Genomic DNA, 16,569 nt, shown 5'->3' with positions numbered 1-16,569 from the left:
TTGAAGATAATTTTTCCTTGATTTCTATCGAGAGTATTCTTAGGTAACTTCAGTTATCTAAGATGTAATTAACTACAGGGGCTTGCCCCTATAGGAAGCTTTTCCCGAACCGAGCATAATATAAACCCTATTTAATTCCTTATATTAAATAGGGGAATTTGTCGGCCAATATATTGGTTTCGCAGACCAAACGGATGTCATGACTTTCTCTAGTTTATTTGATCGAGCCTCACCCTCAATTCTTGTATTCATCCATTGGATAGATACAGAATTTGAGGTAAAGTGCTCTTCCATTTAAACTATGAAAATTATGGGGTCAGTTTGACTTCATCTTTTTCAAAACTAATTTTTTTAACGTCCTTCTGAAGCGGGCAACGGGATTTCAATTCCGATGACCGACAGCTTCTTACGGACAAACTCCACACCAAAAATAGTGCCGACAATGCATATCGACTTTGTTCTCCTATTATATTTATCTACAATTTAGATAGAATTTTGCAAGTAAATATTAAGAGTTACAGTTTTTCTCGTGGGATTGATACTGGGATTTTTAAGAAAAATCATATATTACTTGAAACAATACGTATACATGTGTAGTACCTCTAGCGTGAAACCTTATTATATAATTTTTAAATCCTTACATTTCTTCACACTAGCCATCGAACATAAATTGAGACGAGTTTTTGGTAAATTTAAGAATTATAAATATTCATGTAATTGCGGGTTGGGTTAACTAGTTATTATTTTCTATATTTGATTGTTATTTCAATTTAAGTTTGAGTGATTCTTTTAACTGGAGCTATAGGTTTTGGAGTAGAGATTATTAATTGAAGTTTGAGTAATTCTTTTATGTATTGTTCCATAAGCATTTTCCTCATTTGTAGGTACCCAATGTTTCTAGATAATGAGCAAATCAGCAGAACATAGTGTAGTAATTTTATTAATAACTCCTTAAACATTTTTAAAGATTCATAAATAGATCATTATCTAATATATATATATATATATTCTATTTTAGGGTTAAAAGGTACTAGTCACAATTAACTATCATATACATATGATAACCCCCAACACAACAGTTATGACTCTATACGATCAACAACCACAATAATAAATAATAATAACAATAACAGCATAATAGTAAATATACTAGAAGTAAACATAAATGAAATCACAACACAAAATAGAAAAATAGTACTTTGGTCTTGAACTTTCAATACTATCATTTTATTTTGATGGTGCTACAACACAACTGAAGGACCCAACAATGCTACACAAGAAAATTCACTAGCATAAAAAATTTAATTTAACAACAAAAAATATCAAGTGAAAATATAAAACTTAAATTAAATAAGAATACTTTGAGAAGTTAAATAAGATGATGAAATACATACAAATTTTTATTTAAACCCAATTTTTAAAGTTAATATTAACTTAGCTAAAATTTGGTTATGACACTAAAAAATTGACCATTGTACGATGTACGCAAGCGCACACGCTATTTTAATTAATAAATGGATAAAGTAAGAGAACATTCCCAATATTGAGATTAATTAAAAATAGATTGAGATCAATTCCCTAAATTAAAGTTTTGTCTAACCTCATAAATTCAAGTTTTAAATTTTTAAAAGTTGAAATTGCTTTTAGGATTTTGAAATTATTAAAATATCCTTTTAAGATGTGAATTCCAAAAAGTTTATGCAATTATGTGCTAAGCTGTTCTAACAGTTGTATCCCTTAATATCTTCTAATACTTAAGTGATATTGAGTCTTCATACAACAATTTTAGAGATTTTTCTATCCTAAATCATGTAAAAAGCTCTTTAATCACTATTTTTCAATGAGATTGTAATTTTTAAAAATTAATATCTATATATTTTTAGAAATCTGAGTGTTAACCCAAACATTCTACTAGTTTTTCATTAAAATTGCTAGATCACAGTCATTTTCAAAACACACTCGGCATAAACATATTTAATGATCATTAAAGTGAATAAAACAACAAAGTTGTCATTAAAATTATAAAACAAAGTGCAAATCTCATAAATATTTAAATTAAACACATATGTATAGATTGTTGACTTAATTCCTACACACTTTCAAAAAAAAACATGAAATGAAATTTTTAAAAATATTATGCTAAAATTAGAAGCATGGCACCTTATTCAATATGTGAAGACCAAATCTCCTCTTGCACATTTTCTCTTGTAAAACCACACACTTTTTCTCGCATTCTCACCCTCATTATACACTCACACATAAAACAGTCATTCCTCATACATCAGAAAAATTCACACTGTATACTTCTTAGTGTCTTAATTGACTTAGAACTAATCTAATTTGCTCCATAATTTCCTTGGGCTCACTCTAAAAAGAGAAAATTTTGCTCTATCTAGTCATGATGTTATAGTGTCATGAACTAGCACCACATCACCATGAACTAGCACTTTGGTTTTATTGATGTAGCATTATGAAGTTCACAAGTGACATTATTGTGCTGAGCTTTGGAGTTTCTAGCTTCAAATTTTTTATATTACAATAATTTAGTGCTTCATAACTATCATTGTGGAGCTCAAATGACAACATTCTAGTGTTAGGAAATGATGGTGTGGTGCTATGCTCTCAAGTTTATCCTCCAACTTAGCCTCCTCTTGCATTATAAAACCGTAAATATGGCTCTATGACACTCAAAATTAGGAATAAGCTGCTAAGATCTTGGGAATCTATATTGAAATTTAAGCCTATAAGTGTTGTAATGTTGTACGTTTGGCACCGCAGTGCTACATGACTTTTTCCCAATCCTCTTCAACATATTTTCCTATCAATTTTCTGAAATATAATACAAAATAAATGCAATAAAAGTACATGTAATCATTAAATTTGAGCATCAATAACACTAAATTCTGTGCACTTTTCCTACATGGTTATTTTGACCCTGGTCATCTAACTAGGTTAGTGCTTAGCTTGATTTTTATCAAAAAATTACTTCACCAAATCCTAACACTAACCTCTCATATCTCATTTAATATCACATTCAGCTTCTTACAAAAATCACAAGGCACAATTTTAAATTTTGTCCACCACATACAATATCATCTATGGTTGTTGCTGATACACCAAAAATATATGCATTTTTAGACCCATATTTTATATTCATTTTTTGTGCTATTGCACTTTAATGGAAGGTATTTTTATGTTTTCTAGCAGGTTGTTGATTTTTCGGACTTGAAGTAAAAAAGAAGCAAAGAGGATGGAATTTCGAGTCAAAATGACGTTTTTGAAGAAATACTCAGCACCGACGGCGCAGACTTATAGAACGACTGATGGATTTTACTCAGCGCTGACAGAATTAGACCAGTACCGATGGTAGAAGCAGCGCCGACAGCGCCATTTAACGGAGAGCAGCAAAATCAGATATGGGACACTGGCGCCGACGGTGTCAATGTCGGTTTAGGCCCTGTTTCTAGAAGATTCGACAAATTTGGACGTTTTTTGAAGGATTTTTGGATGCACTTATTGGAGAACCGACTCTAGGCTCTATTTGAGGCCAAAATTGATCAGAAAAGGGGCTCCTCTTCATTCTTCTTTGCTCATTTTTTCCACACCTCGCCTCCATACACTTTTTCCATCTTCATTCCACCACCATTCAGGAGTATATTAGCGATTTATCTTTAAGAGTTTAGAGTTTTTGTGGTGAGATTAAGTGTGAAATCTTCTCTGAGAGTGTTGGAGAAAGAGAAAAGTGAGAGAATTAGAGAAAAGTGAGAGAATTCTAAAGAGAAAAGTGAGAGAATTCTTCTTCTTACATTTCCTAAAAGCGGCTGCAAGGGATTTTCTTTGAGAAAGAGTTTCAGATAAGAGTTGTTTGTTTATTAGTGTTGTATGAACTTTCTTTTTATATGAAATTTGTGTTATGTTATATCTTTCTCATGATGTTTGAGTAGTCTTCTTTATTTTTCTCCCTACTATGAGATATGGTGAAATGAAGAGATAATATGGATGTGCTAATATTAAAATATAAAATAAATTGTGATTATTTATCAACTCCAAACTTAATTTACATTTTGATCTGGCCAATTGAATTGTTAAAATGTGTTGTGAAACATATGATCAGGGAAATGGAGTATGAGTTCTATAACAGAGTGAGGATCACATTTGATTCCGTGAAGGAGTATTTCGTTCATAGAATTAAGTGCAAATAAATAGGAAAATATACATTGTTGGGTATAGAATTTGAGATTTTAGGGTGATAGACTAAAATCCCCAATTCGGTCTTAGTGTTTAAAATTAAAGCTAGAGTTAGTCTTCAGGTGAAGGGAAGTGGGAGCTCTGGTGTGGGAGCCAGAACCCTCCTAGTATCCTCCTAGTCTAGCCACGAATTTAGGGACTAAACCTGAGATTTAGCCATTGATTTTCGATAACACTATATCAGGATAGAAAATTAAAACTGCTCCTATTTGGCACAATACATATTAAAACCATTTCTCATCTCATTTTACCAAAATCTCATTGTAGTTGGAAATATGTTTTTTCACATAAGAAATCTTCATCACAAAAATATAATTTAGTAGTTCAGTAGTTACTGTTTAAACTTTGTACTTTTCTTTTGCTAATAATTAAATAATTTACTTTTGATAATATCTCAACATTCAAAATTAGTGACAGTAATTTTGATTCACTTTCTGTGAATTTCCTAGTAAATTTATCACTTCAAATTTAATTATCTAGTAAATTTATCACTTCAAATTTAAACCTTCCCCGTGGGATCGATACTTGGGGCTTGAATAGGAAGTTTTTTATTGCTAGATAACGATACATATACTTGCGTAGAATCCCAACATTAATTGTTTAAATTTCTTAATCATAAATATTGTATCAAGCTTTTGGCGCTGTCAAGCTTTTTGGCGCTGTTGCATAGTGGAGTCAAACTTATATAAATTTTACACAACTATATTTTCTCGAGATCAGTTGCAGATAAAGAGAGTTGCATAAATGTCCCTCTCTCAAACTTTGAGTGAGTAAAACTTGAACTACAACTGACTCTAGATCCTTTAATTCTAATATATTCTCTAAAATCTCTTTATCAATCTTTTTGTTAACTTTTTTGGCCCTTGCCTTAGCTTCAATAACACATACATATTCTTTAAAGATTGAGCATAGGCAGATTTAGTGATGATCATTTTATTGAATAAAGATCAAAATCGTTGTTCAACTAAGCAAACTAGTTAAAAGCCAATTCCTTAAAAGCTATAAAAAATAATCTACATTTTAAAGAGCAATAAATTTAATCAAACATATAATATAATAAAAATAGGTAAAATAATTTGTCTGAACTATTTTTCTTCTTTAAAAATTTAAGATGAGGAATCTTGAATTTTATAAGAGACTTTGCCTTTATAATAACTCTTGAAATGGTGTTGGTCAGAAATGACTTCCTCTTCTCAACTCATCTCTCCACTCCATATGGTGAGGGAGATAAGTTTTCTTTAGCTTTTGAATATTTGACAACATTGTTTAATGGGTTGGAACGTGGTGCCCTTCACACTTAAATTCCTCCTTTGACTGACATAATAAGATGATTCTTCTGGCACTTGAATTTTGAGAATAACTTTACAAATATGCTCTTATATTTATTATAACTTTCTTTCAATCATTTCCTCCATCTCTGCAAGTGATCATGTATTGATAAAATTTTGATTCTATATGTTGATTGAGGTGTGTTAAGTATGGTCCTCTATAATTCTTAGTTGCCCCTTTCCATTTTTGGCATATGTCTATGGTTATTGATGTCAGGTCCTAAATTATTCATGAGTCTACCTCATAACTTTATTAATTGTTAAAGGAAAAAGAGGAGGAAAGATTATCGAGAGAGAGAGATTAGACATTGAGTGAGAAATTCTAGGATTGCACTATAGTATGTTAAGAAATAAGAAATTTCATCAAAATTCCATGGCCTTGGGCTTTTCTTGTGATCACTTGTTATAAGTTTGGGTCAGATTTTGAGCGCTATATAAAATACTACTAAATGAGTTATTTGGATTAAAAAGTACAATCCATTAAGCATGTGACTTAATTTTACTAGAATTGGGTATTTAAACTTGTAGTTGATTTTTTTAGAATTCATCGATCATCCTTGAAGAAGCCACTGAATAATCCTTGAGCTTGGGAGGATACACCTAATATGGGATAAATACACTTGAGCTTTGTCAACTTTATCATGGATATGGCGAGTTATCCATATGTTATGCAAATTTGTCAAGAGTATGGAGAGAACACCATGAATTCAATCAGGGCGAGTTCTTATAAATTCGTGTTGAATTAACAAATTCAGGATGATCTAGTCCAGTTCAATTATCAGAGAAATTAAATCACCCACTTAGACTTGTCTAATTAATTTAAATGCTTTTAGATATTTTTACAATAGTTTGAAATTTATTTGAGGGTCGATCATAACATTCCAACCTCATTAGAGCACTAGCTCAATCAAAATCATATTAAATTAGACTCATGATTCATCAAGATAAAATTAATGTCCATTTAGGTTTCAGTTCGACAAATTTAAGTGCTTTGATTCAATATTTTAAAAGTTATTTATGATTGATTATGTCATTTCGAACACATTCAACACTAGTTTAATTGAAGCCAATCAATTGAACTCTAATTTTATGTTTTGGGTATATTAATCAATAAATAAAAAGAAAAAGATCAGATTTTATATATCAATTTTAAAATATACTTTTTTATTTTGGGATAAGTCCGTTTATAGTACTCGAAACATCAATATTTATAAAATTTAGCATTTATGAGATATTTTTAAACAAACGAACCGATGTAATTACCTGTACCACGATCAAGTCATTGAGAATTTGATAATAATGAAAAGTTTAGGTTTAGGGTTTTATCATGAATTTGATATTTGAGTGAGAAATTGAAAGAGGATGAAATTTGGTGCAAGATTTAGAGCCATTACAGCAGACGCAACAATCAGAATTTCCACTGACGTACACTTTTAGTAGGGGAGTATTTTGATTGATTCACTATATGTATTTCTACATACAGATACGAGTGAACCTACTTAATAATTTTTACTAGATTTGAGATGCTATTTATATAATCTATTGTTGCTGTGTTTGCTTCGTTGAAACCCACGAATCGGTCGCGTTAGAGATTCTCTGGGGAAAACGGCAAAATGTGTCGCCAGAACCCTAATTAAACCCCTCCGAAACCAAAACAGCTTTTCTCCCCTGAAGCGCGCTCTGTCGAGCTCCATGGTGAACTCTGGTTCTTGGGTCTCGCATATCGAGGCATTCGTCGACGTCACTCGCCCCGCGGAGCAACAGGTTAATCTCCCATTCTGCTTGTTAAGATTTTCATCTACCTTTGATAGCCTAGCACCGAATTAAGTTTCTCACAGAGTAATAAAACCTGAATTTTCTTCTCATTGTATAGTTTCTTATGCCCCGAATTTTGTAGTGTCATCTTGTTTTATTGTAGAGTGGTGTCATGTTTTAATGCTTTAGTTTCTTGTATCTCTCCACCAATGTAGTCCTTTCTAGTGTTTCAGTTAAGTTTTCCTTTTCTTGCCTTTACTTAAATTCTCCGGGTTGTTTTGTGGCAGAAAGCTGGCGTTGCTGCTGTTGCTGGTCTAGTGAAGGATGACCTAATAACTCTGGAGGCATTGGTTAGTAGTTTGTTTTTTTCAGTATGCATATTTTTTGTAGTTCACTTCTCTTACGTACCTTGGAGTTTCTTTTCTTTTTTATTTGTTTAGGTTAAAGAAATGGAATTGTACCTGACAACTACGGATGATACCATCCGGGCACGAGGTATGGTTGTTTTCTGGTTTTCTTAGATCATTGTATGCATCATTTAGGGAAATCATGAGATTGTCCTCGTCTTTTGGTTGCTTGCTTCCTCGGAAACATTGCCAGTTGATGACTTGCTCTTCAAATGCGGCATAGTGAATTTATTTTATAAGATCTGAATCTTCAAATGGGTGATTTGATTCGATAGTAAGGAACAATTTTTTTTATTCTTTTATTAGATAATTTTTATTATTAAATGATTTTTTTTATTGAATTATAGGTTCATACAGCATTGAATGCCATTTCATGATTAAGAAAACATATAAAAATAAAGCTCTACCACTCGATCAATGAATTGAAATAAATAATTAGGGAAACGTCTTTTTATGTGATATTTGTCAATATTCACAAATGAAGCTTCTTTTCCCCAATTTACCATGCTATTATGTTGCCCTTCAAATATTTTACCTTTGCCTTATTTGGTACTGTCCTACAATTGCTTTGCTTTTCAAAAGTTTAATATATAACCATTTTAACTTTCACTGGAGATATGTGGTTTCAAGTGTTATATCATACATACACCTTCATTTTTACGTCTTCATTTTCTTGTAAGTAATTTTTTAGACAAATGAACATGATAATTAGTTCATCTTTGTGGAAAAAAGATTAGTTGAACCTGTACCAACGAATAGAATGACAATGTATTGAGATTGATCATTCATGTGTTTTTTTTTTTGGGCATTGGGGCATTGACCTGTATCCTCTAACTAATCCAGGTGTGGCATGTTATCATTGTTAGTCAAATCTACAATTTATAGTGTCTATGTTAGTTTTGGTCTACCCTAAGGGCTATATCATATCAATTGATATAAATTGCAACTCAGATTGTCCTTTGAACTATTATTGAATATTCATGAGTATCAAAATAAAGGAAATAGGATGTCGTTGAGTGTCTATAATAGCGAGGGAATTATATATGCAATTTTTCCCGAGAGATTGTTAAAATGTTTCTTTGAAGCACATCTATATCATATTCTCTATGAACTTCTTTAATTCTCACTTATGTTGTGATCAACTATTTGCAAGCCCATATGCTCCCCACCCCAAAATGGTATTAACATGTCACTCTAATTGAGACATATCAAGTTGGGCAAAATTTTTTGAAGATATTACAACTAAAAATATGAAAATTTATAGTTGGAAGATTCAATAAACATCTAAAAGGAGTGATTGCTTTTTCTTAGTGGAATTAGTAATTTTTGGCGCTTCAGAAATAAATTCTGACTTTAATCTTAACATACTTAGCTAGCCGAGGTAGAGTTTCATTGGCATAATTTTGGAGAAGGGATGCATATGGATTTGAACCTTATATCCAACAGAATAGAGGAGATTAGTCTTTATTTTTGGGAATTATTACAAACATTGGCGGGAGATTAAAATAATTGGTTCTTAGCTTCTCTAGCTCATAAAAACCAAGGAAGAGTAACTGTATATTTTTTGCATTTGAGGTGAGCTTTGTACTGGCCTCTTTAAAATAATTATTAAATTCACCAAGGAAACTTTGAAGTTGGTGATTTACACCTAGAGGCCATGAAGGTGGCCGTTGTCCAAGGGCTAAGAAAAGGATAATTCATGTTCTTTATTATGAAGAACTCTTCCGAGACCATGGATGATCTATTGAAAAATGATGAAGATATGTAATAATTGAATGGGACTTAAATAATGTTGGAGCCCATTGCTATATAATTGAGGCATTATTGGTTCGTCTAAATTATTGAGGATAAAAGAATAATATGGATGAAATGGATGAACATGAACCATATAATCAATAGGAGTCTGGTTCCCTGACTCCTTCCTACATTGAGAAATTGTGCACAAGCACAAAACCAATTGATGCTTGACAGACCTTTATTTGCAGTTACAACGATCATAGAGAGAGCAGTGAGATTTTTCAAGGGCTAGCAAAAATGAGGGCTACATTTGAGTATGTGGGTCTTTTGACTATTTATAGTAGGCCAATTAATTATTGGCATTTTCTCGTTGTCACTACATTGAGAAAGTCGTCTTAGATGGTTTGGTCACATTAAACGTATACCATCTGATGATTCGATTAGTGGAGTAGATGCTTTAGATTCGACTTATGTTAAGAGAGACAGAGGTTGGGCTTATTATATAAAAAAAAGATCTTAATTTATTAGAACTAAATGAAAATATGACACTAAATAGGACACAATGGATTAAAAGGATTCTTGTGGCATTAAGGCTTTGTTGTTGTTGTTTTTGTTGTTTTGTAAAAAAAAAAAAGGCTAAATGTAAAACTGCGGATTTTAAGATTCTCAGGAGGAACATTGGGATCCTTTTGCTGAATGATGTGAACTCAAAGGAATGATCATAGCAAACATCAATATGGTGCGACTACTAACATTTTCCACTTGATTTTTTCACTTTACATTGAGAGCTATGAAGATATAATGCTCCATTTGTTTGATCACTCATGAACATTCTTTGAGCAAATCTTTCAATGCATCATATTGTAGTGAAGTTTCCTAATTATATGGTTATGCTGTTGTCAGAGTGGATCTAATCTACCTGTAAAAACTAGATTTTGCTGACAAGCTTGATCGAGGTCCGTTGGAACAAAATGCATTCTAGTGGAAGGAGTGAGAAAGTTGAGGTGGGGAGAGAGAGAGAGAGTTATCACATTACTGTAGAACACACATAATTTATTTGGTTAAGTTAGTTTGTTACGTCAATTGTGTAAAGGGGAAGGATTTTATATTTTCAAGGGAAGATTGCAGAGTTGTTGCTTACCATAGCAAGGAGGAGACAATTAAATAGGAGAGAAATTAAAAAGAGCAAGAAGAGTTCAATATTAACAAAATTGCTAACATTTGTAAAGTCTTTTATATGATCCATACATATTTATGCACCATGCAACTAGTGTCTTACTAACTGAATGTGATGGGCTGGCATGCCACTAGCTATTATTGAATGCCTTAAGGGTGGATGATATTTTTGAACATGCGTAAAGCCATGAGGGCTATAAGGTGCTATGTCTTGGAATCCATTTGGCCAATTGATTTGACCAGAGTTGGTTGTGCGTGGTTGGTGATGGTTATGATTGACCACTATATAGGCTAGGCTGGGTCAACTTAAGTTAGGAGATTTAAAATTTCTGTTTTTTCTTGACCCGCTTTGGACTTGAGTTCAAATCGGGTCAGGTTAAGTTAGATTTGCTCAAAATCATTAAAATACATTGAAAAATTTTGAGTTGGTTTAGGTTTGGTTGAGATGGGCCAAGTAGATATGCTCTTTCTCAAGCCTGCCTAGAAATGCAATTTGGCAAAATCAATTTAAATTGCAGGGTCTTAATGTTGTGCCCAAACATCTAGGATTGTGTAAGTTTGGTTTGGTGGGTACCCAACTCGTAAGAAGGTCTAGTAATAATGACATAAAATATTATTAAAAGGGACAAGGTGAAACACAAAATATTAAGTTTTGGGCATTATATTGTATTGTAGGGTGCCATAAGTCTATTATGGATTGGTGCATAAGATGATGTAATATGCATGTGCAACCAAAATTGTGGCCGCCAATAGTGGTTGGTTGGCAAAGGTGGCAATGGACACTTTTGGGACCATAAAATAGGTTTCTACAGAGATGGTTGACAAAAAACTAAGCAATCGATTGTTTGTTGGTGGGAAGCTGGAAATTTGATGAGTTGACAGATTAGAGTTAGGTAGTTAGAGCGACCAACGAGATAGGTTCTAATTACCCGAAGGTAGTCCAAGAAGTTTGAGCTAAGCAAGCGAAGCTAGGAAGAAGGTTGGAGTTGGGCAGACTAAGGGCCAGCTTATAAGTGCGGCACGTTTTTAAAAACGCCGCCTAACCGTTTGGTTTGCGCGTTTTTGAAAACACTGCCTGCCGCGTTTGAGTTTTTAACACTAAATGCAGGCCGCGGGTCGACTCTCGCGGTCAACCCGCGGGCCGCATTTTAGGATAAACTGCTTATTTTGAAATATATAAGCTGCTCCAAACAGACCCTAAGTTAGGCTGATAGTTTGGTGTTGGCTATTGGACATGTTAATATGTTGGAATTGGGTAGATGAAGGTCCAACTAATTGGTTGGTGTGGTATTATTAATGTTCCAGAAATTGGAACTTTTAGTCCCAATAGATCTAGGAAGATAATTTATGATTTGGCAGTGTTATGTGTGGTGTGGGTTTTAAAAGTTTGAAGCACCAAATTGGCCAAAGTAGACACTTGAACAACCTAATCCAAGAGCAGATAATTGAACTTCAAAAAGATGCCAATTAGGAAAATTTCATGCCTTGAAATGAACTGAAAATGTTAAGGGCTTGAGTCTAGTAGTGGTCCACAAGTTTTAAAATTTTAAAAATTCATAGATCTTTTTTGATATTATATATCGAAACTAATTACCAAAAAATTGTAATATGACTTAGTGTAGTTGATTGGATTTACGGTGTTAGTGGATAAACTTAAAATGTTGAAAACAAAGAAAAATAATATTATATAGCATAGAAGGCTTTATTGAAATTTTTTGGAGTTTATGAGAAATTTGAAAAGGATTTAAGGTTTTGTAATGTCCAAGATAACAAGATTAGGACTTGCTGCAGAATTTGTTTGACTAAAAACCTTAAGTGGATTTAGGGATTGGATTTAATGAATTTAAAAAATTGAATAATTTAGAAAAGATGGGAAACAATAACAATTGATGAATACTACGACAGGAAATACTAGGGCTTTTTTGTTGATAGGATAAGATAATCACTCACCAAATTAACTAGTTGGAAGAGATCAGTCTTTCCATGATGAGTCCATAAATGAAGCCAATCTCCTCGAGTTTTCTCACTGAAAACATTATCACAAAAATATCAATCTCTCTTTTTTCATTACATCAATTAAATATAAATACTTTATAACAAGATAATTAAAATATTGCCAACGAGAGAGAATATGAGAGGGTTGGACAAATGTGTGGATGAGATGGAGGGAGTGATTACATATGTATAAGCACTCATAACCACCCTTCAAAAGAGTTATGACTAAGCACTTTTAGTGAAAATTTACTATCTGGCAAACTTTTTATATCAAGTTATTAATTTCTATTAATTTGAAAATTTACTATTTGGCCAAATGTTAGTGGAAATGTTCCCTAATATACCTAGGAAGATAATGTATGATTTAGCAGCGCTATATTTGGGTGGGTGTTTAAGATTGAAGCACAAAAGTGGCCAAAGCAGGCACTTGAATAGCCCAATCCAGAAGCAGACAACTCTACACCTTCAAAATAAAGTGAAAATTTTAGGATTTGACTCTAATAGTGATATGAAAAGTTCTAAAACATTAAATAATTGGCATAAATAATTGGCTTACGAAAATTAATTTTTAAAATTGGATATAATATGTTTGAAATGAATTCATCCAACTTATAATCGAACTTATAAACTAAAATTTTAAAAATCCTATTATTAAAATGAAGGAATTACTAATGCCCGGCTTCCAAAATTTGGATGGACCTTCGATGCTCGATTTTAACTAATTTTAGAGGTTGCTTCAACATGACGAGAGATGGGGCGATTTCAACTATGAGGAATAATTAAGACTATACGTCCATTAATAATTTTCTAATTCCCATGTCTCATTTTCTCAAGATTGTATTAAGCTCATGTATGATGTAGTGTTGAGACATGTCTTGGACGTATGCGGATCTGAAAAAAATTTAGACATATTTTGTTTGTTAGAGAAGAGTCGGGGCGTGTTGGACAATTTTTGGTGTCGGACACAGGTACGACACGTTTTTAGAAGTGTCGTTGCTACATAGGTTTTTACTTTTTGTGATTAATCTTTTGCTCATATGATAAACATTGGGTGCCACATCAATTATAGTGGTGTTGAGTGGATGAAGGTGGGTCATAGGGGAATGTACCCTATTTAGTCGATTATTTTCCAATTAGTTTAGAAGTGCGGTTCAACCGAACTTAAGGATGGCCTAGGAGTCTAGCTAATGTGATTCAACTTTATCATCATGGCATTGTAGAAATGTTTATGACGTTTTGATGAGGCCATCTATGCTCTTAGAAAGTAATTTGATGAAATTTTGATGTCCTTCAAATTTTAAATGAACTTAAATTAAAATTAAACTAAATAGTTCGACCAACTTAATAAAAAGATTATAAATAATCTAAAGTCCATAAAATCCATCTTTGTCTGCTATAGAGACACTATATAACATCACCTCGCACCTTTGGATTAGATGACTGCCTTGTTGTGTTTGGGCTACTATTAGTTGAGATTATGTCACCTTAATGTTATTGTCCTAACAAGAACCATTTAAGTGGAATGCAAAGTAAGAGCCATTCAAAGCTAAAATGAACTAGACTTGTGTCCTCAGGAGGCCGAGTTACGAAGTGGCCTATAACGTGTAAAAATAGTTGAAGTATCACCGAATAATGGCTGCTGAATTTTTACCTTCAAGATAAGCTTGATTATAGAAAGTAAGTTTTCTTTTCAACATAGTTTTATTGCTTCAAAATAATGAAAATATCTTTAATTAAGAGCCTTCCAAGATACGAAAAGCAGTGTATATGGTAAGGCATTGTCTGCATGATCATATGCCTTCCTTTGATACCTTGGAGGCGGCTAACCGTGGGCTTCCAATAGCTAAGGGCACCAATTTCTCTTTGGCTCGTATAGTTTGCTATGCATCCATCATTGCTAGAGAGCATTTACTGCAAGAAAAAAAAAAAAAAAGCCTGGGAAGTCCCCTGCCAGTCCTTCCATTATGAAGGTTTATGTTCCTTGAGGTGCTCGATGAGCTGGGGGATTTCTTGTTTTCTGTACGACAAACAGTTTCAGTACTGGGACACTGAGTTCCAACCCATTCTCTCCATCAAAAATATCACGAGCCCTAAATGCTTGAAAGGAGGGGAGCTATAATGGAGGGTGATAACATCGATGTCATCAACATTCTGAGATGGAACATGGAGGAAAGAATTTGGCAGACCTGATCTAAGGACGGTCTTTATTTTGCCTGCCTTGCTTGGTCCTGGCTGTTGCTTTTTCATAATGAGGGAACACAACAGAGCTGCTGACTTTTGTGCATGGATGACATTATAGGACAATTATTTTGAATAATGTACATGAAAATCATGCTCTTTTTTATCTTGTTAGGGATGATAGATCATATTTTGTACAATAATTGTTGCTTACTTGTACTTATGACCTTTTGGTATAGAATATAAAATGCAAGTTTTAAGGAAGCAAAGTTAACATAGCATAAGACGAGTATGGTAGCTGGGAAAATGAATGAGCAGATCCAAATAGAAGTCAGCAAGATGCTTGGAGTTAGATTTATAATATCTTGAATGAGCCTCCAGTGTGGTGATATAAAAAGGAAAACAAGAAATGACGTTTTTGAAAAGGAAGTGGATTAACTAATTGATATGCCGAGTCTTCTGCTCCACTTAAATCTGAGCCAATCCTGATCTTTTCGTGTCTGAATGCTACCATCTTTCTATTCTTACATGGGTGGCTTTTTTTTTTGCTTCGATTTAACCGCATACTGAATCTAACTACCTTTTTTCAACTCAATAAGTAGTGAAGAAGCCTTTTGTTCTACTGTTTGTTTTGACAAAAAAAGCAAAGCAGGGACCTAGGCTCTGTTTGGCGCAGCTGTAACTTTCAAACTTTTCAGCTGCAGCTGTGCTGCCTCAGGAAGCTGTTATGGGCAGCGCAGCCGCGGGGAGGCTGTTGTAGAGAAGCTGACTGGTTGTTTGTTGCAGCTGCATGAAAATAGCTGTGGGGTAACTGATTTTGAAAAAAATGATAATGCTGCCCCTATTTAGTTAAACTGTTTGGAACAGAATAATGACAACCTTATATATATGATAAAACAGAAGCAGACATTCACTTTACAAACTAAAAATATAAAAAATAAACTTTTACAATTTTTAGTCAATCCCAGAAGCCATAAATTTGATACTTTCAAGGAAAACAAACAAAGAAGAAAAAAACAAAACAATGAAGAGCCTGAAGCAATGATAAGCACCTCGATGGAAACACATAAACCTCGTCATTCCCATGGAATTTACAATCAAGCACCCGTTCAGACTGAATGAACCTATGCAAACGAACAATCTCAATAAGGAAATTAGGTATGACTAAAACATTCATGTGAATCACCATAAGATCCTTGGGTTAGAGGAAACTCTCTTATGGACATTACGAGAACTCAATTTTATGAAGGCTTGCTGCTGCTCTCATCTCAAATCTTTTAATATCACATCAAAATTAGCACTATTATTACTTATTAAAAGTGAAATACACTAATCGATGCATAGGTTAAAGCACCAAATGCTATGTATGTAATATGAAAATTTAGGGATGATATATGTAAATCCATAAGAATTGTGTGCTACAAATGTAAATTTTCCAAATGATTCATACCTGCTTTCTATTCTAGAACAAAGGCCTGATAACTTCAAAAACAGAAAAAAAATTATCTATGATATTAACTACAAAGAAGAATGGTCAATAAGAAAATACAGATAGTAGTGCCTGATGTACATACATGGCAACAAAACTTTTGATAAATCGAAAATGCAGGTTAACCAAAAACAAGTCAGATTAGATCAAAGAATCAACGTTTAAATTACCTAAAACTTATATTTCACCTGCTCCATGAAGGAAAAAAATCAAGCACCAGCATGCTAACAATGTATCTGATCCCGTGCACAGATAA

At 33.1% G+C, this 16,569-nt stretch overlaps 1 protein-coding gene across 9 annotated transcripts in view; it reads left to right on the top strand.

Annotated features, from left to right (window-relative positions):
- The first annotated feature begins 7,152 nt into the window (after window positions 1-7,152).
- Window positions 7,153-16,569, top strand: part of LOC110034112 (MMS19 nucleotide excision repair protein homolog) — a 93,556-nt gene continuing 84,139 nt past the window's right edge. For all 9 annotated transcript variants that reach the window (XR_002295021.1, XR_002295020.1, XM_020738381.1 and 6 more), the window contains exons 1-3: window positions 7,153-7,340; window positions 7,619-7,681; window positions 7,772-7,826. Coding sequence is in view for 7 of the 9 variants with exons in the window: in XM_020738381.1 (XP_020594040.1) it covers window positions 7,269-7,340; window positions 7,619-7,681; window positions 7,772-7,826 (190 nt within the window). In the remaining 2 variants the exon portion in view is untranslated. The remainder of the gene's footprint in view (window positions 7,341-7,618; window positions 7,682-7,771; window positions 7,827-16,569) is intronic.

This window comes from Phalaenopsis equestris, unplaced genomic scaffold (genome assembly GCF_001263595.1).
Source record: "Phalaenopsis equestris unplaced genomic scaffold, ASM126359v1 Scaffold001345, whole genome shotgun sequence".
Classification (NCBI taxonomy): domain Eukaryota; kingdom Viridiplantae; phylum Streptophyta; class Magnoliopsida; order Asparagales; family Orchidaceae; genus Phalaenopsis; species Phalaenopsis equestris.
This window is presented reverse-complemented; position numbering and strand designations above follow the sequence as displayed.